The sequence below is a fragment of the Cynoglossus semilaevis genome, chromosome 10 (assembly GCF_000523025.1).
Source record: "Cynoglossus semilaevis isolate Cse_v1.0 chromosome 10, Cse_v1.0, whole genome shotgun sequence".
In the NCBI taxonomy this organism is placed as follows: Eukaryota; Metazoa; Chordata; class Actinopteri; order Pleuronectiformes; family Cynoglossidae; genus Cynoglossus; species Cynoglossus semilaevis.
This window is the reverse complement of record NC_024316.1, coordinates 19094350-19121915: the sequence shown is the minus strand read 5'-3', so window position 1 is coordinate 19121915 and position 27566 is coordinate 19094350. Positions and strand designations below refer to the sequence as shown.

Here is a 27566-nt window from a genome sequence, read left to right as displayed (position 1 = left end):
AAAAATATTCACGGCTCGACCCAGAAGAACTAGGACCTTCATAACGACGAAAGGGAAAAAAAAGAAAAATTTATATGTATCCTCACAAGTGAAATAACCATTTGAGGTGAAACAAGAAGAGTGAGCTTACGATGCACCAGATGACAAAGGAAATTTCAAATTTATGAGGGAAGCTGAAGATGGAGAGACCGAGAAAGGCAAACACACACGTCTCTGGAATTGGGGCAGAAGAAGATTTTGTTGAAAATTGAAAAGAGAGAGAGAGATAGAATAAAGAAGTACTTTACTGACCACACATAAAGGCCACAGCACGCAGCGTCTGCTGCATGAGAATCTGAGTGACAGGAGACAAGTTATGGTGGCTGTAATGGGACATGACAATTCCTGCAAACAGGATGGACATGATCCCTGTAGGTGGAGAGGGAGAGGGAGTGTGTGTAAACAAATACCCCAAGGATAGTGTCCGCAGAGAGTCAGTGACGTTGTGTGTTTGTGTGAACCCACCAGACAGTTGAATGCCTTCAGCCAGACCGTAGGGTAAGTAAGCAAAAATGATCATCATGCCAAACTCCAGTGACGGAGTCTTCCTCAAGTCAAAGTGTTTTAAAAACTGATCAAAGATCTTAAGGAAAATCAACAGAGGAAACGAGGACTGTGTGAAATCACTGTAAAGACATCAGATGTCAGTCAGGATACAAGAGCTGAGATGAGTCCAGTCAGAGTTCCTAAAGCAGCAGAGCCGAAAAACATCTTCAGAAAATAAGCCAATGCCTGCAGAAACATCTGCCAGCCAGTGGTGATGGAGCTGTCTGAGGGAGAGAAGAAACCCTCAGCTGTGCTGGAGGAGTGAGAGAGAAGGGTGAGAGGGAGAGAGAGAGACAGAGTTCACTCACACATGTTGCTGTTGTTGGACAGTGTCAGTCAGTCTGGGTCTATTCTTACTTGGTCAGGACAATGGCCACTGCATCGTTGAGGATGCTCTCCCCGAACACCAACATGTTCAGAACTGGGTCCACGTTCAGTGCATTAAAGATGGCGATGGTAGCCACAGGGTCCACAGCAGAGATGAGTGAACCAAAGGCAAAGCTGCGGGGGGGGTTCTTTGTCAACAATAGTAGAACTATGAACTCCAGTTTGCAAAAGAAATGTACAAAAGATAACAAAAAAGAATTCCTATTGTGGACATTGTTGTAATTCTAGGATTTCATGTTACACCAGCACCGCAGTTTCAGTCAGACACCAGGGAATGGCAACAGCAACGTCAATGACAACGTCAATGACGACCAGTGATTATTCGTTTTCTGCTGATAATCTCTCTACTTTAAATGACGACTTTTTTTCAAAAATGAAATTAGAGAAAATGCCATACTCACCTGTCTGCCATGCTCATTTTATAGATGACATCTGCCTGAAGAAACACAAACAAGAAAGAAGGAAACACAAACGAGGAATCAAAAGTGAGTAATGGAAAACTGCTGAGCGTTTGTGTGACGAATGTAGCATGACAAGATATAAGTATGTTTCCTGTATTTAAACATATAGGGCAGAACAACCTGGTAGCTGGGGAACAACACAACTTCCTATGATATTGTTGATGTCTGAGTGATAAAAGTCACAGTAACCGTTGAGTTTCAGGACGGTGGCAACAGCAGCTAAAGTCTGTCAAACTCTGTCTGTTACGCTTAAAAACCTGGGTCAGGGACAGTCAGACTTGGTGAACTGACGTCTTATGTTGTTTGTCAAGGACGCATAGATCTGGATATATCTGGATATATATATATATATATAAATAAAGATACATTTTCACTGTGACACTTTCTCACCTGGCCCAGAAAGAAGATGCCTCCCCCGACAATGAAGGCTGAAATGGCTGTGCCAATCACAGCAAAGAGTGTGATGGAGCCGATGTTTTGGAAGAAGTTCCCCTGTATCAATCATATGGATTATTCATGAAGTCACACAGTGTCCACAAAGGAAATTAGTATCAGAGTAAGTGAGTATCTGTAGTACTCAGTAAGTGTGTAACGAGGTGCACTCTGTACAATCATCCTAATTCAACTATGTATTTACAGGTTTGACTGGACGTGTGTTTCCAGCATTGCTGTTTGATTTATTGCACTCAGTGTGTGTGGATTTAATATGCTTAACACAACATGTATGTGGAAATACATTTCTTTTGGAAGAAAGTTTTGGTTTTACAGTAACTCTGCATATTTCATTTCTAATTAGTGCGTAAATGTCTGTGTAGTGACCTGGGCATTCAGTCAGGAGAGTGGAGGGGAGCCACAGGTTTGTTTACTTCTATCTTCGTACTATTAGCTCTGGTCATTTTAATTTGGCAGTAAACTGTTTACAACAATCTCTAGGATCCTGTCCTTGATGTGGTAGCAGCTGACCTTATGTAGAGAATATCCAGACTCAAAGATAATGGGTGGCAGCAGCAGAAGGAAGAACATGTTGGGTCGGAACATTTCTTCCTCCTTAAATGAAGATGTGAAAAGAAGGGTAAAAAAACAAAAACACTTTAAACCTGTTAAATAAAGAGAACACAGTGGGTTTTCACCTGTGCTTCACAGATCACACACATTTTAAAACTTTTTCTAGAAATTCTTCTTTCCTAATACTTTGATAATATTTGACTGGTGGAGAGTAGATCAGAACGGAGACACGGACGAAAACCTTTTACCTTCCAGTTGGCCAGTTCCTGGAACTCAATAATCTTGATGAGTCCTCCCATTAGAATCCCTGCAATAAAAAGAATAAAATAATTTGTACACAAATGATCTCAAATGAGATTGTGTGCCAATTTCCCTTTACTAAGGCTTGGTTAGACTATGCTAACTCTGCTAACCCATCCTGGCTTCTCTCTGTTCTAAGACAAAGAATATTCATGGAAAAACAAAGAGAAGGAAGTGACCTCGTTCTGTGAGACTAAAAGCACTTGTAGTAACAGAAATGCAATTTATGTTTCCTGACCATACAAAGAGAAATATATTTATTAGGTATTAAACGTGTAGGTGTTAGACTGATTTTACTGTATTTTGGGTTTATTCCCAACTTTAACTTGTGTTGTGTGTATGGATTTCCTAAGCCCTGCATCCACCATTGTTTTTATGTAAAGTGCCAGCGCCCCCAAATGGAATCAAAACTTGTGGTGAAGTTAGTGATAGTTAGTGACTAGGTACTGGGTTGTGCCATAATGGTGACTCTGACTAATGGGCCTTTAGATATTCAGCCCAGCGTGTTTAAAAACGACACACTCACCTAGAGACACAACAGCCACACTCTCTGGAAGAAAATGCAACTTAAACTTGATGAGCAGATGCACCAATATGATGCAGATACCTGATTGGACAAAAACAATGCTGATTATTGATTACAAAGACATTCAAGCTGGAGCAGCTGTTATTCCACTTTACCAACTCAAACTCTGGGAACATTTTCTTTTGTTTGTTGAGTAAATTAGTAACCATTAAATATTGGACCCCAGTATTTATGCCTTAACATGTCAAGTTTGAACTATGAAGTCCTCAGTGTTAATGGGGGGCATAAACATCAAATATGAACTGCAGTTCACATAGCAAAAAGAAAAGAAGTGTCAGACAAAGAGAGTCTACACACCAATAACCAACAGGCTGAAGAATATGGTCATCCCACTGGACTGTTCCTCTTCCTGGGCCTTGACCCCTGTCTGCACAGGAAAAATGGGTTTGGGGGTGGGAGGCGGTGTGGTTGTTGCTTTAATAGTGGGAACAGCAGGAGTGAGCAGTGTGTCATTGCTGTCGGTGTCAGTATTGTTGGACAAACTGAGAAAAACACAAAGTAGAAAAACAGCATGTTTAAGGTACTTAGACTTTTTTTTATTGTCATTGCACAGAAACACAAAAAACATTGAGTGGCAACAAAATGTTGTTGTTACACAGTACAAAGTACACAGCTTGTATGCCATGAGTAACTGCTTGAGGTATGGCGATATAACTATATATACGTATATATATATATATATATATATACTAGTGCAAAAATAAAATTGTGCTAAATATAAACTATAAGCTAAATATAAATATAAACAGTATGAAGTGACAAATGTAAACAGGAGTGAATAAATAATAGTGCATGAAGCGATTTCACAGAAGTTGAACAGGAAGTAATACACAGTGATATTGCACCTGTTGTTCATTAAACACGTTGCATTAAACCACTGGGTGGTTATTTGTATTTAACAGTTACGTTTGTCAACACAGTTATTGAGTTGATGTGAAGAAAGGAGAAATGAATTAGTTTCGCCACTGCAGGGTGGAAACCCAGAATATTATAAAACACTTGAACCTGCTGGTTCTTTTTCAAATGAGATAGTGGAGAATGGACTTCCTCCACCATTATATTGGGCTGTGTGCCCCGCCCACCCCTAAAGTCAAGTTTATTGTAATCTATACCACAACACAAGTCAGTTCAGGTCACTTTTCTTATGGAACACGTCTGGGTCGCGTTCTTTTCATAATTAATGACATTACTGCTCGAACTTAAGCGAAGATATTTTATTTAATTCCTTCATCCTCGCTCTGCGCTATCCGTTTGACGATGGGCATCGACGTAGACATAAACACGTGAACACGGGTTGACGTCACACAGCCCGTCATGCATAGTCGAAGATAATCCACCGACACGTTGGCGGGAAAGTGCTATCAATGCCAACCGCCAGCTGCCAACAGGAAAAGGTAAACAAACAAATAAATTAGTAAGTAAGTTCGGCAGTTTGCTACAAGTACGGCAATAAGCTGTTGTGGCCCGGGACGCCAGAAGAGCCGAGAATGTGCGAATGGACAAGAACCCCAAAGGCCCTCAAAGACGACTCAAGTGGACACGTCCAATTTAAGGAGCCAGCAGGGATAAGAAAAAACCCCGGTAAGATGTAGCCTATCATTTTTTATACTGTAAGATCTCATAACCGATAGTTTAAAGTGTGATGTTTAGACTACGTAAAAACGCTATGGAGGCCATTCATTTTTAGATGAATTTCCCTGCCAACACCGCGGCGTAAACAAACCGTCCAGACAACATGTGGCGTCGAACCTCAGTTTCTTTGAAACCCAGCGCAGTGTTTCCGTTGAGGCAAACGTAAGCTCTGCTACTAGGAAAAGCCAGAGTAACCCATGCGGCTGCTGGTTCAAGTACAGAGCAGAGCAGCCCTAACCTCCTGCACCTTCCTCCACTAGACAAGCATCACAACATCAGTTACCATAGGGTGATATGGTAGGAAACAAGATAAATGGATAGACAGAGGTAAGTAAGTAGATAGGTAGATACACCACATAGAGAATGAATGAGGAATTATTTCAGTTTTCTATTTAGGTTTTATGAATGTTCTGTCGAATATGTAGATGACACAAGCGGGCAGTTTTGATAGTTAGTCAGACCCGGACGTTTATATTGTCTTTAATATTGTAAAAGCGTATTCTAAAGTATTGTTATTAAATATGGTTCCCTTTTGTTAACTGTCAACCACCCATCCCCAAAGCCGTAAAACCAGGAGAAACACGAATGTTCACCTGAACAACGGTTTTTTTCAAAACGGCTGTAAAATGTAGACGCGTTCCTGTTACTCTCAGAACTTGGTTACTTGTCAACGGTTTGACACACTGAATTGGTACATTGACGTTATTTTTGATATATTTAATTTACCATTGAAGACAGACTGACATGCAGTAGCATGTGTTTTACTCTGTAGTTACAACATCACAAACCACGGCGAAGACCAGATCCCGTCAACTCAAATAAAACCCTGTAGTGCATAATAGCTCTTGTTAGCGTGACGGCTAATCCTGGAAAACAAAGGTGTGTCTGACCTGACGGGCTTTCCGTCCATCGGTGTACCGTCTGCATCGCCTCGATCTTCTTCATCCGGGTTTGTCTCGGCTTTGTCATTTTTAGCAGAGACGTCTCTCCTGTCTTGTCTGTGGTCGTCTACCTCTGTCAACGATTGCTGGTGTGCTGTCTGTAGAGACCATGCGCTCATAACAGAGAGGAGGAGGGTCAGCAACAATATCTCATGGCTGGTTCCTTTCATTCTCTCTGACACCTCGCTTAAAACATGGAGCAGCAGGGTCTTTGTGTGAAGCCAATGGGTCTCATGTCCGATGTGTACATGTGTCTGTTGACATTACAGACTCCACCTCCTGCTCAAACCAAATACAGGAACTTGCAGTTTCAAATAGGAACTCTCATAGGCAGGAAGTTGTAGTTTTCAGCAGATTTTGCAAGGAATTTGTAGTTTGGACGACACGTTCACCACATCCTGTATATCCACAGCACCAGCAAGTCAGAAACTGTATTATAGTGCAAAACAGTATGTTGAGCATATTATAGTTAGCACGTTCTTATAGTTGGCACTGTAGAACAGCGTTAACAATAACACTGCTAACACTGTACTGTATAATAGTTAACAATATATTATAGTTAAGACTGTATTGTACTGTGGATACCACTGTTTTATAGATGCCAATGTATGCTTAACACGGTACATTATGCAATCGTTAGCACTGTATTGTAGTCGACTGTGTTTATAGGTAGCTGTATCAAGGACGAAAAATAGAGCACCTGCGTGTGTAGATGCTGCGATCTGTTTGGTCTATTTTGCTAAGCAGGGCGGAGGGGGGAGAGACCCATAAACATACTCAAAATCATAGCATTTCGACCCAAATGACAATATTATCCATGCGCTTGTTACAACGATTCGTTTCTTTTTAATAATTTTCCTTGTCAGGTTAAATGATCGTGAAAGTCACGATGACGTCGGTTTTTGTACGCGCAATACATCTAGAGCATGTTAATAATAAGGATTAGTGGGGAGTACGAGGGTGCAGGGGCTTCGGGAATGACTTTTACCACAAGAGAGCATGATTAACGACCCTTCTCTTTCGGTCACGCCCCTTGTTTGTGCGGTTCATTTCGGTGAAAAGGCAGGTCCGTCTTACAGATAGACAGATTGGTTGACGGCTGGGCGTTAATCAGTAGCTACCACACCTGTGTGTTGTACCTAGACCAAGGTCCATTGCTGGAAACACAGCCGGCCCGCAACGCCAGTATCAACATCGTGGACGACGTGAACCCACACCATCTTTCAGGACTGTAATGTGGCTTCTCTGAACACCTCCCTCCTCCTCCTCCTCCTGCTGCTGCTGATTGACCTGTCGCGGAAATAAACGGGCTTCCCGTTCCTCCTCCTGCCGCGGCGCCTCTCTCTCTGCTCTGTCTTACCGTCGGCCTTTGGTGCCGCAGAGCGGCGGCTCCTCCTCAACTCATTTCGACAGCGGACGCTCCAGCTCGGCTCTGACACCTGATCAGTATCGACGCTTCTTTCGTCGATGTGGGACTGAAGAAGATTATCGTGTGTGTGTGTGTGTGTGTGTGTGTGTGTGTGTGTGTGTGCATTATAATGCCAGCACATTTGAGGTTTCGAAGAAAGTCATTCCTGGGGCTAATTTTCCTGTTTACGCTGTCCACCTCCGCATTATACTTCTTGTACTCGGCCCCTGGAATCGGTGAGTCAATATCGAAGTGGCGGTTTCATTTTTGATGTATTTGACGGAGTAAAAGCAACTTCTGAGACATGTGACATATCGGACAAGGCGCTAGTGGTCAATGCTCTGGAATTAGGAGGCCCAGTCTATAATAATAATAATAATAATAATAATAGGTCCATCAATTATCAGCTCCATACTGTTGGAGTGTGAGGAAACACCAGTCAGTCAAGTAAACATATAAACAGATATATTTTAATTGTAACCTGAACCTATTGAATCCATGCAGTGATTTATTGGTGAGGACAGAGAAGGGAGCACTCTGTGTTTCTACAGTCTGTAAAACACAGGAACTCATGTTAAAAGTATGTCATCTTCTGTCACATCACAACAGGTGCACACACACACACACACCGTTGTTAGCTAAATCCTTTCATCACACTTGTCAAAGTAAGGAGGGGGCTGGTTAAAGACTCCACTGTCCGTTCTAGTGTTCAGTGGCACCACTGTATGCACCCTGTGGATGTGCTACTCTTTGTACAGTCAATACCCTCACCATTTTGTGTGTGTGTGTGTGGGGGTATTCACAGGTTTTGTTTCTGGTCCAAAAAAAACATACGCTGTTAATGGTAAAACTCTCCTATCTGACTATCAGTGGAAAGCCCCAATGTGGAATACGCCATTGTTGTGATGTCATTATGTGATTTGAAAACACACAGGCACAGATAACTTTATAACTCATTGCTCATCTGGTCTTTCCTGCTCACTCCCAGTGAAGACCTCAGCGTCTTCTCTTCCTCCTTTTAGTTTTAGTTCTAGACTGCTGCTGGTGACATGATGTTACATCATTCCTGACACTCTTCAATCCAACCTGATTCCAACTCTTCCTAATATTTTTTCTCCACTGTCTATATCTTTGGATGGTCCAACCCAGCTACTGGACCTCATCCAACTGTATTACTTTGACTCTACAGTGAGTTAGACCTCATCTGTCTTCCTGTCCATCACTTCTGGAAATGATAGCGGTATCCACCATTCCCAACCCCTTGGGCCTGCTGTATGAACCTTCCTTCTTATTTTTCTTATAACACTAATACTAACACTGAGGTTCACAAAGTTACAACAAGTCAACAGTGCAGTGGAATGTGGAGGTAAAGTCTTCATCTACTACTCCTTGATCCAACTCTGAGTCAGAACTCCTCCTTCTCCCCTAACCGTCATGAGACTTGTGCTGAACACATTGACAACATTTAACAACACACCCTGACGCTCTCTGACACTCCCTTCTCAGACTGTTTATCCAAGATAATTCCTCAATTGCTGACTACACTGTGGTGGAACCACGGTTTGAACCACTCCCTGTGCTCCTGGCTGGGTTCCAATAATGTGCAGTTTTTGATAATTAATTCAGGAGGAAGATGCTTTAGCCTGAACCTGGTGTTCACCATTCTTACTGAACACATTCAAATCTTACACACACACACACACATTGTTTTTTCTACATTTTCATCACACAGTCTACAAAAAAAGTACAGACGGGGATGGAGTCAACTGTGAGTGGTGGATGTGAGTGGTAACGGTTGTTTGTGGTGGTGCACCGAATTTTCGGCCACTGTTGGAGCAGCTAACTAAAGAGAGCAGCTCCTCTTGTTTCTTACATTAATATTCATTTATTCAATATCCTTGATTTTATTGAGGTTTAGTTCACAGTCAGAGCCATCAATGACCTGGTACTTGGCAGAATGTTTTTTAGGTTTACGGCCTAGGTTTCCTCAGCATAGGATTTTCATTTCGGTGCATCACTAGTTGTTTGTTTCTATGTGTGCGCCACCTAAATGTCATTGATGATTATCAGCTGATTATTACATTACATCCATCCATCCATCTTCATCCGCTTATCCGTTACCGGGTCGCGGGGGCAGCAGTCGGCAGAAGAAGTCGGGATTTGAACTTGCCCAGGAGGTGAACCTGGGGGTTCCACACCAATGACAGAGACATTGCCTCTGGGCCAAAGCGCCACTTATTACATTGCAATACATTATTCTGTTATGTTATGTTAGGATTATGTTAGTGATGTTTGTTTGTCTGTGTTCTATCTATGGACATAATCCCAATCCAACCATGGTTTTGTGTGAGAAGAGTAAAATGTGTGGATGTGAAGCATTAACCTGTGTTTATGGTGAAAGTTCACACAGATGCCATTAATGATTGGCTATATTGACCTTTGACTGTTTATTGCTGAGTTGACCCGTGTTTGACCTCTAACAAGCTTGGATGATAAAGCTTTAAACTATTTTTTTTCACTTTTTTTTTTTACCATCACTGTGCTACTGGGGTACTAACTGATGACCGAGCTAAATCTACAGGAAACCCAGGACCAGGGTTGTGTCTAATATCCAGTATTTGGTATCGGACCAAATTTATTTTTTGTCGATAAAATGTCACAGAAAAAATACCATTCAATTTTGCGTCTTACCAAAATGCAAATCATTCCACAATCCCGGTGCCTCTCCTGCACCAGAATTGTATTCTGAAGTGAGCTGCAGTTTTTGGTAGATTCAGAAAGACCTTAGAGACCTAGATGTTGTTAGTCTGACAGGTAGGGTATTGATAGAACAGCACAGAAAGAGCACAGAACAGTAGGCCTGTAATCTCCAAGTTGACTGATTGATTTATTAATAGTTAATCTTCTGGCTCGACCAAAATTCTGATTTTTGTGTTAATTTCATCAGGAGGAAAATAGTAAGTGCGTATGGGGGTGTTTTCAGCGCACCCTGTTTCACAGGTACCAATCTTTCTTCAGAACACCCCCTTGTTTTCACTATTGTGGATTAGCCCAACCCATAGACGGACAAATTGAAGAACCTAGAGAGAGAACAGAGGTGAATTGCTGAATATTTACTCAATTTTCATTGTCATTGTCCTCTACCATGTCAACGACATCTGCAGTGTGGCTGCATTTTAAAAAAATAGAGTACAGGAAAAAAAAGTTGAATGCAAAACTTGCCAGCCACAATGACAATGATGGCTTGGTTATATATATATATATATATATGTAGATCAAACTGTTAAAGCACTTTGAGCTACATGACGGTATGAAATGTGCTATATAAATAAAGTTATTTTTAATTATTACATATATATGAATACTCCTGCTCCAGATGACAAGTTACAGTTTAATGGTCGGCCTTCACAAATAGCTCTTACATTAAGAGACCATTCCAGACAACAATGTGTTGGATTTGCCTTCATTTACCTAAGAGGTGCAGTCTGTTTTAGTGAGAACTAGAAATAGTGACATCTCCTGCCTTCAGTTCTGTTGGCACTTCCTACAGCTGATACATATAAACTGTAGAACAGCAATGTGCAGTTCAGCACTTTGTTTATAAACTTCCAATCCAACAGCCTGGTTATTAGAAAAAGTTGTTTGAGTCTGTGGATCCTCTTATCAGTTGAGTTTATTACTGCCATCTACTGGCTTACACAGGCCAAAAGACATGATATCAGTCCTGAAACAACACCCTGTAATATTCTGGGTAACACAGAATACTGCAGTGGGAATTCCAACAGTCTGATTAAATAGTTCAGCTGTGAAACTACATTAAGTCTGATGACAGAGTAAGGGTTGTGTTCAGCACTAACTGTCTTTGTGAGTTCCTATCAGCATGGCAGCAGAACACACACACCCACCACTGCTGAGCTGTCAGTGTGGAGATAACTGTCTGTAGAAGAGGTGTGGGAGGGAGGGAGGTTGTGTGTGTGTGTGTGTGTTAGGGCTGTAATCAACCAAAAAGTCTTTATCGACTGAACCTGTAAAACACTACTAGCTTCTTTGCTTTATATCAAATTGGTTTTGACCTAATCATTTTGCACTGAACTCAACTACAAAGTGGCGTCTGTGGGTAATATGTCTGCACAATATCAGAGCCCATGATTTCCAATAACATATAATATGTCAGCTAGTGATATCAGTACAAGAACTGTTGAGGAATATTTTATTATTTTCGTCATATTTTAATAATTGACAGACGCCATCATTTCACTCACTGTGCGCAAAGCGTGACTTAACACAGGAGCTCAGATTTGTGGCCGAGACATGAATAGACTATTAGGTTTAAACCTTTACTCTTAAACACAAAAGGCTAACCCACTTTTAGAAAAAACATTCCTTAAACCACTCAGATTGAGACGAGTGCAGAAATGAAATAACTAAAAAAATAAAGCATCTGGATGATAAAGGAGGCTTAACATCCAGCCTGGTCTGGATGTGTCTGAGGGATGCTGCCATTGTTGTTATAAAACGAGTATTAGAGTAAAATATTCAATATGCCAATTCTGATATGTTCAGATACTCAAAATGGACAGAGCCATGTTTGTAGTTGAGCTGTGATATGTAAACTTTTCATTCAACTTTTTTCTATACTTCTGTGTTTTTGTAAAATGCTGCCACACTGTGGATGTCTTTGACATGGTGGAGGAGACTCACTGTAAATGAACTGCTCAAAATTCAGCAATTCACCTCTGTTTTCTTCTTTGTTCTTCAATCTGTCTGTCTATGGGTTGGGCTAGTCCACAATAATGAAAACAAGGGGGTGTTCTGAAGACAGATTGGTGTGTTCATGTATTTTGATATTATAAAAATATATAATAATTCATGAGGGGGAACAGTTAATCAGATTTTTCATGCTCTACATTAGGACATAATAATATTCTAGTTTTATCTTTATAGCTCAATGCTGATTTTTTTTTTCTGTACTATTTTGAAATGGACTTATTGTTGTTGAACTTGTCTTTCCACAGTGAATGAGTACATGTTCATGGTTCAGGCCAGGGGGATCCAGATCAGAGAGAACGTGAGGAATATTGGTGCACAAGTTCTGGAGCAGGTGGTGAGAGGAGCATACAGTCTTAACGGCACTGGTGAGCAGCTAACAGGTGATGGAGGGGGTGACTCACTGTCAGTCATTACTCTGGTCACTCAACAACAGCATACTCACTTTGAACACTGTAGTAAACAAGTGATTTTCACCAGGCTGAAATAGAAGATTGACAGAAATAAAAACTATAGACCTGCACTCAGCTGTGATTGGTTCAGGTCCACTGTGGTGATCCATGACAAATGCAGATCCCCTTTGGTGTAACATGATGATGAACAGTTCATTTTATCCATAAAAACAGGTCTTTTTAATCAATCAACATATAAAATTCCAAAAATTCACCCACACAGGCCTTAACAAAGTGTGTGTGTGTGTGTCTCTGTGTGTGTGTGTATAGACTATGCATATGACTTCAATCTGAGTGACAGTGAAGTCCCTCCCCCCACCTACCTCCCTGATGACTTCACCTTCCTCCCATCACAGCTGTGTCCTGAGAGACTGCCGTCCATGAGTAAGTCCATGTGGAGCTGATCCTTGAACCCAACTCTTACTGGTCTTGTCTTCAGGATGTTCATCATGTTCTTCTTATACTCTAACTTGGTTTGGCCAAAGTCCACTGTTACAGTTAGCTTCTAACAGCTTATCTTCTACATCTCCTCTTAGCTTTTCCTAAAACTCTTGATTTGTTCTTAGATTTGTTTTTCTCATAGGGTTAGGGTTCTTAAGTAACCAGGGAACATCATCTTTATTCTCACAGTCTTCACATGATTTCTACAGCATGAAGGAAAACCTGAAGTGTAGGTTGGTGTGTGGCTTTCATCTCTATTTACAGGATGTTGTAATCACTTGTTTTCCTTCATCATCATCCTCCCCTTCTTCATCACACCCACCCCCCAAACTCACTTTCTCTCAGAGGGCAGGATGTTGGTGAACATGAGTGAAGTTTCTCTGGAGGAGGTGGAGACATCTTTATTAGAGGCAGAGCCCAGCACAGCTCCTGGAGGATTCTGGAAGCCCACAGACTGTTTACCCCGATGGAAGGTATGTGGAGAAGGATGGATGGATGATGGATGATGGATGGATGTGTAGAAGCTAAATCACTGACTGTAGTCTGAGTGCAGCTTGATCATTGTACTACTGACAGTTTTGGCTTTGTGCCACAGACACTTCTGGTTCCTTGTGTTTGTGTTGGACTTCCAGACAGAGTGTAAACACTGTTGTCACTAAACTGCTAAAACATGATGACCTGGAGTGAGGCTTCATTCTGGCCAGTTCATCACAGGACCATCATACAAATACAAACAACTGGCAAGGTATCTGTCTGTGTCGCCCCCTGCAGGCTTAAGCCAAGGCAGCAGACATTACTGCCAACACAAGAATATTCAAATGTTGTGGAAAAAGAACCCAAATATTAAAGTAGTAGTTTTTGGCAAACCAGTAATAAAAGCCACAGGGGCTGCACTCAACTACAGTCAGGATTTGAACTGGTCATCCACCGATCAGCTCATAGTCAGCTTCATCTGCTCTGGTTCCTGTCAGGCCCTAAAAAACAACAAGTTAAAGACCTGGAGCTTCTTCAACACTTTGTCAAAGTTAAGAGACAGACTTTATTATTATTATCATTATCATTATTATTATTATTATTTTAAATCACCACAGAGCAGAACGTCAGCCACTTTAACCTCATTATTATTATTTTAAATCACCACAGAGTCCGTTCTGGTCCGTTCTGGCCAGAACATTTGGACTGAAGCCTCCAGGTTCATGGAACCTTCAGGGCTGACCCGTCATCCTCCAAACATCATGACACACTCTTAAAAAAAAAACTTATCTTTATTTGTCATTGTGACACAGCACAGCACAGCACACCATGCACAATGAAATTTAACCTCTGCATTTAACCCATCACCAAAGTGAACAGTGGGCAGCCGTGGTCAGCGCCCGGGGAGCAGTGCTTGAGGACGATGGCAGTTGGTGGATTCGACCCTGGGGCCTTCCGAAGTCCGCTTCCTTTACCACTAGGCCACCACCACTCCTGACACTTCTCTCTGTAGAACCCAAGTACTGTGCTGTGTGTCTGCAGGTGGCCATCCTGGTACCGTTTAGGAACCGCTTTGAACACCTACCCATTCTCCTCAAACACCTTGTGCCAGTGCTGCAGAGACAGAGGCTGCAGTTTGCTTTTTACGTCATTGAGCAGGTATGAACAGACGGAACCGACTTTGTTTCTTCCTTCTCTAAATGTTCGCAGATACAAGGTACCAATGGTTTCATCTAGAACTGATTTTGGTCTGGTCCTCTCAGAGGGGCATGGAGCCATTCAACCGAGCCATGTTGTTCAACGTGGGCTACAAGGAGGCCATGAAGGATGAGCACTGGGACTGTCTGATCTTTCATGATGTGGACCACCTAGTGGAGAATGACAGGAACTACTACGGCTGCACACACATGCCACGGCATTTCGCAGTCAAGCTCGACAAGTACTCGTACATGTGAGCCATGACACTTTAATGTGTTTATGTGTGTGTTCCCTCATCATTATATTCAATGCAACTGTTTCTTTCAGGCTTCCATACAATGAGTTCTTTGGTGGTGTCAGTGGGCTGACAGTGGAGCAGTTTAGGAAGATTAATGGATTTCCCAATGCATTCTGGGGGTGGGGAGGAGAGGACGATGACCTTTGGAACAGGTCAGTTTCCTTCTCATTGTTTCACACTACAGTTCACAAGCTGGTATTCACACTATTTACTAAGGCTATTCACCAATCTGTGAACATTTCCTGAGGGGGGGTCCTCCCCATCAATACCATTAAGGTCATTACTAATTTGATTAGGTAGTGGGTGGATTCTACGGTCACGTTAAAAGCAGACTTCCAGAATAAAACAGCAACATTTATTTAGTGCAAAGGAATTATGTGTCACCAAAGTGAGTGGGGTGGGGGGGGGGGCAGCTCAGGAGGCAGTGTGTGGGTACGGTGCCATGCTCGGTGCCCCGCAGCTGGTGGACTAGAACCTGAAACCTTCTAAACCCAAGTCAGCTTCCTTAACCACCAACCCTCACATTTATTTTCATATTTATTCTCAGATGGTTTGAGCCACATAAACATGATGTGATGTTGGTATTTGAGAGAGAGGAGGAACTGTGGTCATGCACAAGAAATGTAGGAAGGTACCTGGACTGAGTAGACGGCAGTACCGGTCCTTACCCTATTCCTCACCCTAGTTCTAAAGTGTCTGCTTACTGTATCTGTACAGAGTTCAACTGGCAAACCTGACGGTGAGCCGACCGCCAAGAGAGCTGGGCCGATACATGTCAATCCAACACCACCACCGTGGGGAAGTCCAGTTCCTTGGGAGGTGAGTGTGTTCAGTCATGTGTGTATATGTGTGTGTATATATATATATATATATATATATGTATGTATGTATATATATATATATATATATTTATATTTATATTTATATTTATATATTTATGTGTGTATATGTATATGTATATATGTGTGTATATATATACATATATGTATGTACATATATTTGTATATATCTATGTGTATATATATATATATATATATATATATATATATGTGTGTGTGTGTGTGTGTGTGTATATAATTGTTTTCACTCACAACATGGAAGAAAGAATGAACAATCCAGTACAGAACAACACATTTTTCTCAAGTTGACAAGAAACCTGTGAACAAATCAATATTTTAAAGACAACACAGAACACTACGTCATCTGACGTCAACGACAGCTATCAAACAAAATATCTTCAAATAAAAGTTAACATAAATCATTCTGCATTACTCTTGCTCTTTTCCTTTCTGGAAGACGTACTGTAAGTAATCAATTGTCAGCACAATAGACAGCGTTATCACAGGTCCTCAGATGTCAGGATCAGAACAGGTTTAACCAAGACGGGACCTCTGCCTCATTACCAGGCCTGAAACACAAAGAGTATTTATACTGTGGTTTGACCTGAGCTTTAACATACACACACTCACACTCTCTCACACACAAGCCCACACACACACACACTCACAGTCTTACACACACACACACACACACATCTCACCTATATCCATGACATTATAACACTGCCTTTAGGTCGGTCATTGGTATCAGCAAGTACACAATTAGAAAATAAATCGAACTCACTCAGACCATTAACTAGAAATCAAAAAGGACTCATAAAACCTTTGTCATTGCACCTCCTGTAGGTTCAGTCTGCTACGCCACTCAAAGGAACGACAGAGAGTTGATGGTCTGAACAACCTCAACTACTCCCCCCTGGTGTCCAAGAGGCTGCTGTACACAAACATCAGCGTCAGCCTGAGCAGAAACCTTGCGCCTGTGGCCGACTACTGATGATGTTGTTTCTCTCTTCACTTCACCCTGTTTAAACAAACATGTAGTAAGGACAAAAAGACACATGTGGGACCAATCACAGAATGAATCCAGATGGACATGAGTCTTTATCATCATCATCTTCATCATGGTTTACCTCAGCCTTCAGCTCCTGTTTATTCTCTCATTCATTTTTTACTCTCACTCACCACAAAAGTCAGTCAGTAAGGACATCACAGCTGCTCAGGGTGTTGTAGGTATATAACACTGAAAGAGGTGAGGCATTCACACACACAGTCCTGATGTATGCAGTATAAATTTAATGTGTGTGTGTGTGGCCAGTGTTTGTCCTCTTGACTGACAGGTTCTTTGTTTGTGTCTTGTGATACAGACAGGAGGCTGAGCTGTAGGTGGAGATGAAGAGATTGAGATTAATCAGGATTACAAATGATCAGACAATGAAGTAATACCCTAGGTGAAGGTGTTGGGCATGTGCTGAAGAGGGCTAGTTGGTGATGCAGCTACTGGGATGGAGAAGATTCATGGATTGTGTATAGAGGAGGTGGAGATGGTGGTGGAAGAGTGGAGGAGGCAGATGTTCAGCCTGAGGAACAAGGAGCAGAAGAAGGAAATGTTCTTTAAAGTTTACTTTAATGTTTACTAATGAGAACTTCAAGCAGAAAACACCTTAGAATACTTAACTACACGTACTACATGAAGACATCTGGACTTTGACAGTAGATAGTCAAACATTGAATTGAAGGAAACTAAATTCTAAACTGAGTTCATTATAAATTATTGATCTTTTTATAAAGTCTGTTGTTGATGTTCCCCTGTGTTAATGCCCCAGGGTTTATTTCCAGCAGAAGTGCAGATGAATGAATCAGCCGCTGCTGTGTGTGTGTGACTCCACACAGTGTCTGTATCACATGACTGGGCTCATTTCATCAAATTAAAATTAATTCAAACCTCAACAAAAAATTCTAGAAACCCAGACTGTCGGCATTTGCAGTATCAGAGTAGCCAGCAGGGGTCAGCTGTGGTGTACACAGATCTGATGATTACATAGTACACAAAGGTGTGTGTGTGTGTGGCGCTCTTTAAAAGGGAGGCGGGACTTCTCTTTTTTATTTCTTCTTTTGACAATTTTTTGGACAAAAAAGTTCAGTTTTCATTTGTTGTGTTGTTGATGTGATGACATGTTTGACAAAGAAGGAGATTCCTCCTGTTCCTCCAGCTCGCTCTCCTCCTTCTCCTGCTCCTCCACCTTACCTGACACAGGTGTGCTACAGAAACAGTCATGTGACTCAGACACAATAACACCGGTGTCTGTCATGGCTGACATAGTAGTCATGTTGGTCATGTTTGTTTACATCCAGAGACTGTCAGAAGTTTGTTCCAGCAAACAGAGCGATGATTTCATCTGTCTTTAATGCTTTAAAAAACCATGTATATTATTGGTACTAAAACATGGAAGCAGCTGAGAAACACACCTGTGTGTGACAGGTGACCGTTTCCACCTGAGGTGACCTTATCCACCTGACCCCACAATGAACAGGTCACCAATGAGTCCACTTACCATCTCATGTCATTGTTGGCATGGTGACCAGAGCATGTTGTTGAGCCTTTGTTCTTTTGTGTTGCTGACTGTGGGTTCTGAACCCATCTGCTGACTGTGGGTTCTGAAATCATCTGCTGACTGTGGGTTGTGAACCCATCTGCTGACTTTGGGTTCTGAACCCATCTGTTGACACTGGGTTCAGACCCCATCTGCTGACACTGGATTCTGAACCCATCTGCTGACTGTGGGTTCTGTACCCATCAGCTAACACTGGGTTCTGAACCCATCAGCTGACACTAGGTTCTGAACCCATCAGCTGACACTGGGTTCTGAACCCATCAGCTGACAGACGTCGTCTAACAGTTTACATGAAGGGACTGTTCCCTGATGAGACTGTGGCCTTAAATTGTCTTGATTTATTGCAGTGTTTTGTTTAGTTTTTTTTTTTTTACTCCAGTTGTTTTTAAGAAATAATGTTTAAACTGAAAAGGTGTGAAGCTACGTCATGATCACTGTGTAAATATTGTTGTTTGTGATTTTAACAGTGGTCTCAGGACACTAGAGATGACAAGGTTTGGTTTTTTTGAAGGGTCAGAGAGTGGGGCCATGGTCCTACTGTCAAAGTTCTCACTGCAGAACCAAAAATGTGACCATCATCCCAGCATCAAGGTCATGATGACACTTCCCATCTGTCTTAGCACCCCCCCCCCTTTAGACCAATGAGCTTCAGCTTCTCAATGGACCTCATTTCCAAGTTTACCCTCGGAGCTGCTCTTGTCTTTGACAAGGGATCGGTGTCATATTACAAAACGTCACAACAGCATTTTGACTGGTGAATACATTCCTAATGCAGAGAATCAGAAGCTCTGTCACCACAGGCATTATTCATTCATATTAGAGTGTAAATTTAAGGGGAGTTTTAAGGCTCACCTAGGAGAACTTCCCTGAAGGAGAGGACTGTGAAGTTTACTGTTGTTGTAAATGAGCGCTGGTTCTCGACAGTCTTTAAACACTAATCATTGTAAATACCTGTGTCTTTGATCCACAGGGTGATGCCAGCCACCCGACTACAAACATTCATTTAAATCCAGTGATCCCAGCTCAGGCTGTAGTTCGTATTGTTTGTATTTTATTAAACTGTTATTTTTGTATCAAAGGAAACAACAATAATAAACCAGTGAATTTTCTCAGTGAGTATTGGGAGAAGCTGACGTCAGCCTGACATCAATCTTTTTTTTTCATTGATGATTGACATTTGTCCTATAGTGCTCCCCTCGTCTTAACTGGTGGTTAAGGTCAAAGTTTACCCCTAAACACGTAACAGTTCCTGAGTTTCTTTGTATTCCTTTTCATCTGTGGTGTCAGAGGTTCTTCTGTAATATCCCATAACTGTGACTTAATCATGACGATGATGTAGACTTCCGGGAAAGCTAAGAGGATGATGAACACCAGGTGAGAAAATGTTTTAATACATGAAGAATATATTTGACTATTTAATGGTCATATATTATCCATAACACAGGTTGGTTTCTTGACTACAGCTGTTTTTACACCACATCAGTAAAATTACATGTAGAGAGATGATGTCACAGACCACATGTCTCCAGCTGCTGGAATCAGACTGTCAGTGGTCAAAGGTCAGACTTTAGAGTCACTGAGCATTGTACTGACACTGATAGTCTTCAAGGAGTTACAAACTTTAACTTCAGTAAAAATAACTCCTTTCACGTCAAAATATTTAAACAAAAGTTATCGACCATTGAATTAAAAATATATACATTTGTTAGTCATCAGAGTAATTAATTTAGTGGCTGTTTTTTCCTTCATGATGCTACCCCCAGCCCCCCCATAATGTACTGTATCATTTTGTTAACAGCGGTACATGATTACATGCGTTTTCATTGGGCTGCGTCTCACTGTCTCAGTCTGACCTTTGACCTGACAGTATAATATGACTGAGGTGAGTGTGTAATGCGTGTAGCTCATTAGCTATTGGTTCTCTCTCTGGTTTCTTGGCTGCCCCTTTAGTTCCAAAGTCTTGGACGTGGTCCTTCAGCTCAGGTGCTCCTTATGTTTGAACAGCCACAGTGCTGTTCACCTGGGCCAGGTACCAGTCCGAGTGTCTCTCAAGCTCCGCCCTGATCATCTCCAGGTGCTCCGCAAGCTCCCCCAGGTTGTTGCACTGCTTCTCCACCTGGCTCACCCTGCTGTCGAAGCCCTGCACCTCCCTCTGCACCTCCACAGCTGTGCTCCTGCAGCCCTGCACATCGCCAGCGAGCTGCTTCCGTAAAGTTACCAGTTCTGCCTTCAGCTGGGCCAGCCGTCTCTCTCCTGCACCCAGGAGAGTGGCTTGGTGGCCGACCAGTTTGGTGATGCCCTGCACCTGATCAAACAGTTGGTGCTCCCTCTGACGCCAGGTGGAGTTGGCCTGGCCCACCTCACTGGCTATGAAGCTGATGGAGTCTTTGATGCCTTTTAATGTACGGTTGACTGAGTTGATGTTGACCTTGAGCAGAGTGATCTCCCCCTGCACGGAGTCCTCGGTGTCCTCCTGTGTCATCCTGTGGAGCAGCTTCTGCACTGTTTTGTTCAGGAGATCCAGTTGCTCAGAGTGTTCTTCCAGACGGTCACTTATTTTCTCCTCCATCCTCTCCCCTTCCCTGATACTGCCTGCTGGAGGTCTGGAGGAGGAGCAGGAGGAGGTGCAAAGAAGCTCCAGGTCTAACAGTTGATTCTGAATATTCTTCATGTTTCCCTCCATTCTCCTCACAGACTCCATCGCTGTCTCTAGTGCTGGCACCACCTGCCCCTCCAGAGGAGCAGGGGCTGAAGAATTGCCCAACTCCTCAACTGCTACCAACACTTTCTTCTCCAGGGTTTTCATCTTCTCCTCCATGATGGTCCTAAACCCAATGAGGTCACCAGGGAGACTCCCTGCCTCCCCCTCTGTGCCCACCACCCTGTTCTGGATCAGAGCCTCCAGATGGTTGTTGTGTTCCGTCAGGTCACGCTGAAGTTGCCTCTGAGATTCTGACAACGTCTTTACAGACTCCTCCAACAGCAGGACCCGCTGCAACAGGGTGTTGACCTGCAGACATCAGTAGGTCATGTGATCATTAGAGACATTACACCTGCATGGAGCAAAGTAAGGCATATATTCACTCTGCATAAGAGGTCAGTGAAGGTTGTTGGTCTCAGTCTGACTACATCTGTCTCAGCTACAAAAATACTGTTTACAACAGCGACTTCTGACCAGCTGTGGCAGGGCCTCAGTGGGTAGAGAAGGTTGTCTGTTAATCAGAGGGTAGGGGGTAAGAAGCCATGCTGGGTGTAAGGGTTCCATACCTGTCCACAGCAGCCATCAGTTGTGGTTAAGCCCTGGATCTGGGCCTGGATGGAGCCCAGCTCTTGCCTGATACCTGATTCTGTCCCATCCAGAGTCTGCTGTATCTTCTCCTGCCTGTCCATGTGCTCCTGGTGGCACCTCTGCTGTACCTCCCCTATCTTCTGATCACAGTTGTTTTCTAGACCAGTCAGACGGTTTTCAAATCCATCATAGATCTCAGACCGCATACCTGCCAACTTCCTGTTCAGAATCTCATCAATGTAAGCATCTGGGCCCTGGCCAGTGACGGGATGGACTGGTGTGCCTTCTAGCAGCCTCTTCAGCTGTCCATCGTGACCAAGGACCATTCCCTACAGACATACAAAGTACATACTGGGGTAAAAGGTGATTTATTGCAGCAGTGGGTCCTAAATCTACAGACACCTCACATTTACCTGTACTTCCTCCAGGACGTGAGCCTTGGCACGGAGCTCGTCTCTCACTTCTGTCACCTTTTCTGCCAATGTTCCAAACCCAAGTACGTTTTCTCTTCTCTCTGTTCCGTCCGTGATTGCACCAAATCCCACAAGTGATTCAGATACACGTGGACTGGTCGGCAGCAGGAAAACCAGCAGTTTGTTTATGTCTTCCTGCAGGGAAGTACGCAGTCGCTCTTCCAAGCCAGTAACCACACCCTTGAGAGTGTCCAGTCCCTGGGTGAGGAGACGCAGGTCCTCCTCCATGCGCTGCAGCCGCTCACCGCCCACTCCAGGAGTTCCCACCTTTATTCCTGTATCAGCAAGGAAAACAGACAGCAATGTTAACATGTCACACAGTTAGTTCACTGGAAGTCTGCAGTTTAATCTTCATGGTATATGGTTTGTCAGCCTGGTCTGTGGTGGTGCAAAATACTCATGTTAGTGTGTTGTGCAATAGCAGTGTGTATATATTATCCATCTCACATATTTAATGAGATTTTCTTCTTTTTGTTTTGAGTAAATATTTGCTGCATGTTGCGTAATAAAAAAAATTGCTGTTACCAGGATTTGATTTTTCCCGTCCAGTTGGAAAGGGTCCAGTTGCGGACGTGATGTCAGGTGAGGGCGGGGCTCCATGGAAACACTGTTCTCCAGTGTGACCAGGACAACACCTCCACTCCAGTGCGGTCACTTTCTTCAAGCCCAGTCTGTAATTTGGTCTGTGGAGGATCCTGTACCTGCAGAGAGATGGTGAGAAAATGACAAGGTCTACAGTCTACAGTACCTGTAGACTACAGTCAGGTATGTTGCACACGGACTGTACACACACAGTAGTGATGTCAGTTAATGATCATTTACTTGTTTGTAATTCAGACTCGAGGAGGGGTCTCCCCCTGCCCCTCTGCAGGTCACTTCCTGTGAACAGTACTTTCACCATGTGGACACCAGATGACAGTATTGTCTCAGTACAGTAACACGTGTGTACAGTGTGACACCACCTTCAAAACCAAAAGTCTGAAAATGGTTGTAAAACTCTGAAGCTTTGAATGATGGGAGTTTGTTGTGACTCACGTGATGACCGGGCATTTCTGACCCCATGTGCACCTGCTGGTGAAGTCGGCCTTTACATAAGTCTTCACCTCATCCTGCACCGGGCATGTGACGTTCTTCTCCACCACATAGGCACAAAGATTCCTGAAGGAACAGGACAGAGAGCCATAAGACACACAGTGTTAGATATTTGACCACCACTGACCTTTAACGTCACTGACCATCACTAGGCATCACAGTCAGTAATTGTACAGTGAGACAGACAGAGACACATTGTCCAGGTAACCATAGAGACAGAGCTACAGATCAGGAACTTACTGGTAGAGATAGATCATAGATCTGTAGTTTATAGATCGGTAGGTCATGGATCATAGAGCCGTAGATAGTAGAGCCATAGATTCTAGGGTCATGGATCATTTGCACTCATTTGATCAATTGCACTCTTTAAAAGACTGCATTTTCAATGTATGGTCAAAAATGAAAGCACTAACGTGTACGTTGTATGACATCATGCTGAGGCTCCACCTCCTTTTTTCTTTTTCACCTCAGTGACCTCAGGAAAAGATCATCTGGTCTGGGTGGGCTCACATGTCTCAGATTCAGAGGGGAGTTTCAAGAACACGTGCTGCACAGCTGCTTGAGGACAGACCATCATGTTTGTCTGAAACAGGAGCTGAGCTGGGCTTCACGCCCAGTTAACACGTTCACAGTTCGGACATTCAGCTCAAACGTTGGTGCTTCTTTCATTTAAACTCACAACCTTCTGCCACGTCTGGAGAAAGTGGATGTTCAGAGAGGCACAGATGTGAAAGAAGTGAATTGACCTCAAAAAGATTCAGGACAATAGTTAATTAAATACAAGTTATTTGGCATACAGAAGTTTCTCACGATGATGTACTGGGTTCAGTTGGAACAGTCATTTCTTCAGGTGTCTGATGTTCATGACTAAAGCCAGTTCAGACTGGTCTCTGTCTCCAACAGCTGTGACCAGTGTTGTCTTTGTCAAGTGTTGGGCTGTGTGACCTTTGAATCAGAACTAATTTTCAAGTTAGAGCAAATGAAGGTCCTTTATCCAAACTGTTTGAACCTGATAAAATGAGTCAAGCTTTGCTGCAGGTTCATTAGATCGCTTCAGTTTCTGGTGATTTTGTTGGTACCTGGGAGTGTCAAAGTGCTCCAGGTGGAAGATGACCACAGTCACTGCAATTAGCCAAAGAAATATGACCTTCATACGGTTTGGCCTTTTTAAAATTTTGAAAGAGTCTGAACATGCTTTCAAATTGTTGGATCTGCAAAGCTTTGTCATTGAAAATCTGAAAATCAAGAAAATGAAACATTCATCAATTGGAAGCTAAGATGTCTTTTCATGATAACAAACCTGAGCAGAGATTTATTTTTGGGAAATCTTTCCTACCGTATACAGCCTAGGTTTAACGCCATCTATTTTTTTTTCTTTTCCTGAAATGAATTAATATATGAAAAAAATGTAATTTCACTCTTTTTGGTCAGCAAAGGTTATGACCTGAAGCAGATGGTGTCGCTAAAATCCTTCAGAAGGAGTTCTCAGATGGAAGCGTGCAGCTAAAGTTTTCAGACCCTGATATATGATACGTATATTTTTGACCTTGTTCTTAGACATTTCTGACTGACCCTCTTATGGCGTCTTCATTGATAATTAAGCCTAATAGTTAATACCATCATTTAGCATCTTATGTTATTAGCCAGTACATTTTTCACCGAAGAGTCGGCAAAACTGAGCACGAGTAAGAACATCGGTCGAGTCCCATTGGGAACAGGAGGAAAACCCCCATAAGTTCATTCCCACCCAACCCCAGATGACTCCATCAACTCCATTAAATTCTTTAGTATACAGAACTCCAGAATGCCCAATGATCTTTTCAACCTCCATAGATAAAGAGGTACACGGACCAATGGTTTTTGGACAGGTGCTCCACAGGAAACATCTACAGGACCATGAAACCAGATCCAGCTTCCATGACTCCACCCTCTGCTGCGACCAAAGAATTCCAGCTTTTCTTCTGACATTACTGTTTGGAATCTACAGACTGTGGGACCTGGTTGTTTAATGATCTAACCCTAAAGATGTGGCCCTCCCAACTGCACCCCCTTCTTTGTAATAATTCAAAGTCAGACCTACTGCCTCAGGGGTAAATCGTGTAAATCTGCAGCTTAACAGCTCCCTTCCAGGGTCTGTTGCTCTCCATGAATGAGTTCCAGGTCTTGAAGGTCTATTTCACATTGGTTAAAGGTATAGTCTGCAGTTCTGTTTTCAGATGTTCTGGTATTGAGGTGAGTTAAACCTGGTTCCCTTGAAATCTCTGTTTAATGATTATTATCAATGAACTAGCATGTAGTGCGTTAGCCACAGAGAGAGAAGGTGTCTTTACTGGAACTAAACCACCAACATGGTCATGTGATGTTATTTCTTTCAAAAGGCTTGTGTAACATTGGAAAAATTGAAATATATTATACTGTATGTATATAAAAGACAGTTGTTTCCAGTTGATGAAGGAACTGTGATGAAAGTGAAAAATTCAGGTTGAACAAATATTTGTCTTCCCCCTCACTCAGATCTTCTTCTGTTCACAGGCAACAATGACGCCTTTGCTTTCCCACCACGGTTTTTTCTTTATCCTGGACAGCAGATGAAGGTGCGTCAATATTCTAACAAAACTCAGTGACAAAATGAAAGTGAAGAGCACAGAGGGTTCATCAGGTGACTGTCAGCTGTGGTGATGGAACCGTTCTTTCAGTAGAACTGTTGGATGGAACTGTCTTTTATTTTGATGGTGAAGACTTTCTGCAGTCTCTGAACTTTACCTTTTTATTAAAGAAGGCTTTTACTCTTCACTCTCACCTCTGTTAAAAGTGCTTGAAATATGGTTTATATTTTTAATAAAATATTTTATACTGATAATCATTCAAATGAAAAAGGTTTACATTTTTTCCTGTCTGTCCCCACACAGTGACCCAGTACTCAGGACTGTGGTTGAGAACGTCTGCTCCAGACCTTCACTTTGCAGCTGTAGAAGAAAAATTAAAGGGGCATTTCACACCTACTCTACCTCTATAGTTCTGCTTGTCACAGTCTAGCAGAAAAACTCGATGTCTGTGTCTGTCTGTTGTTGACGTTCAGAAAACACGTGACAGAGAGAATTCACATCAGTTACACATTCCACTGCATTTTCAAACCCCCAAAAAACTGATGAGAACTTACTTGTGACGTGTTATGGGTTTATTTGTTAAATGCTGAGAGTTGAGTCCAGTTCTGAACCCACTGAATCTGTTTCCATAGAGTGGGATCCCATGACCTCCATAAAAGGTTCCTTTGCCATCCACCAGACAGAGCAGCACTCCCAGCAGGGGCAGCTGAAGAAACCCTTGAAGAAACTTGGTCCACATTCTGCAAATGTTTTCCTTTGTGCAGCCAGTAAGAAGAAAAGCTGGTGAAAAGTGGTTGTCGTAGAATCTTAAGGCTGTCTCCTACTCACTATGTCCTAAAGGTCACATGTAACATCTACAACTTAAGCTGCATCATTTTCTTCGGTTTGAGTTTTTTCAGTTCTTCACAGTCACACTTCAGAACAGAGCAGAGTGGAAAACTGGAGGGAGGGCAGAGAGAGGGTCGGGGGAGAGAGAACGGAGGGAGGGCAGAAGGAAAAGGCTGAGGAAAACAACACCAAGGTGAGTAAAAGGAGGGATAAAAGAAAGAAGAGTGAGTGAGGAAGTGAAGGACAGAGAAAAAAGGAGATAAGAGTGTTTAAGTTGTAGAACAGTTGGCTTCAAATGAACAGACATGCACACACAGTTAGGACGGCCCCTCCTTTGTGTGTGTGTGTGTGTGTGTGTACTGTTATACTGGCTGAGAAGGGGCCAGGCACACAGTTGACCTGAATTCACATATCAAACTCTAACTATAGCATGTTAGCATGTGGAAGCTGGCAGAAGGTTAGCTTGGCTGAGCCTTAATGAAGACTTGACTGCACAGCTGAGTTTATATATCTTTATCCAACATAAATCTACGTAGAACATATCACAATGAAACAAAACTGTGAACTTCACTTTTAACTTAACCTTTTTTAGAAGATGCTATTGATCTAAAAACGCTACCAATAAATCCCAAACAACACACCTCGGAAGAGATGTTTAAAAATCAGCTCCTCAACTTTCATTGGTTGATGAACATGAACACATTTACTGTTGTATTTTATTTAAAGACAAACACCCACTCTTCTTTCTTTATCCTACATCTGCAGGACAACAGCAGGGGTCACCAGAGTCACGTTTCTTCAGCTGTTGGTGCTTCTCTGTCAAGAGATAAGTGTCATTTTTTGTATTAATGTAACTGAAGAATAATTTAAGCTAAACTAACAAACACTAAACA

At 42.4% G+C, this 27566-nt stretch overlaps 3 protein-coding genes and 1 long non-coding RNA gene across 8 annotated transcripts in view; 2 read left to right on the top strand and 2 right to left on the bottom strand.

The window, feature by feature from the left end:
* The window catches only part of slc9a8 (solute carrier family 9 member 8), a 9798-nt gene extending 3503 nt beyond the window's left edge, over window positions 1–6295 (bottom strand). Inside the window, exons 1-13 of the mRNA XM_008319346.3 lie at window positions 5847–6295; window positions 3622–3806; window positions 3265–3345; window positions 2687–2745; window positions 2397–2480; window positions 1824–1925; window positions 1374–1408; window positions 943–1086; window positions 697–838; window positions 505–610; window positions 292–408; window positions 131–213; window positions 1–36 (exon numbers count right to left, since the gene is read on the bottom strand). Coding sequence (XP_008317568.1) covers window positions 1–36; window positions 131–213; window positions 292–408; window positions 505–610; window positions 697–838; window positions 943–1086; window positions 1374–1408; window positions 1824–1925; window positions 2397–2480; window positions 2687–2745; window positions 3265–3345; window positions 3622–3806; window positions 5847–6067 — 1395 coding nt within the window. The 5' untranslated portion in view covers window positions 6068–6295. The remainder of the gene's footprint in view (window positions 37–130; window positions 214–291; window positions 409–504; window positions 611–696; window positions 839–942; window positions 1087–1373; window positions 1409–1823; window positions 1926–2396; window positions 2481–2686; window positions 2746–3264; window positions 3346–3621; window positions 3807–5846) is intronic.
* Window positions 4702–19515, top strand: b4galt5 (UDP-Gal:betaGlcNAc beta 1,4- galactosyltransferase, polypeptide 5). 5 transcript variants are annotated; one of them, XR_001760662.2, is made up of 10 exons: window positions 6356–7541; window positions 12321–12455; window positions 12795–12908; window positions 13311–13438; window positions 14481–14597; window positions 14702–14889; window positions 14964–15086; window positions 15652–15753; window positions 16620–17022; window positions 17138–19515. XR_001760662.2 is itself a non-coding variant. In XM_017035949.2 (9 exons), the coding sequence occupies exons 1-9, from the start codon at window positions 4812–4814 to the stop codon at window positions 16765–16767; spliced, it is 1149 nt and encodes a 382-aa protein (XP_016891438.1). In that variant the 5' UTR covers window positions 4702–4811; the 3' UTR covers window positions 16768–19515. The 5 variants fall into 5 exon arrangements, 4 of the variants coding, with proteins under 4 accessions (XP_016891438.1, XP_024915494.1, XP_016891437.1 ...); XM_017035949.2 differs by lacking the exon at window positions 6356–7541 and adding an exon at window positions 4702–4905 and having other exon boundaries at window positions 16620–19515; XM_025059726.1 differs by lacking the exon at window positions 6356–7541 and adding an exon at window positions 4707–4905 and having other exon boundaries at window positions 12321–12440; window positions 16620–19515.
* On the bottom strand, window positions 18894–27442 carry emilin3b (elastin microfibril interfacer 3b). The gene is made up of 6 exons (XM_025059725.1): window positions 26400–27442; window positions 23183–23305; window positions 22673–22848; window positions 22088–22422; window positions 21653–22003; window positions 18894–21395 (listed from the first exon to the last, which is right to left on the bottom strand). The coding sequence occupies exons 1-6, from the start codon at window positions 26582–26584 to the stop codon at window positions 20376–20378; spliced, it is 2190 nt and encodes a 729-aa protein (XP_024915493.1). The 5' UTR covers window positions 26585–27442; the 3' UTR covers window positions 18894–20375.
* LOC112487659 (uncharacterized) lies at window positions 26796–27566 on the top strand. The gene is made up of 2 exons (XR_003050972.1): window positions 26796–26866; window positions 27439–27566. It is a non-coding gene; the product is annotated as an uncharacterized LOC112487659 (long non-coding RNA).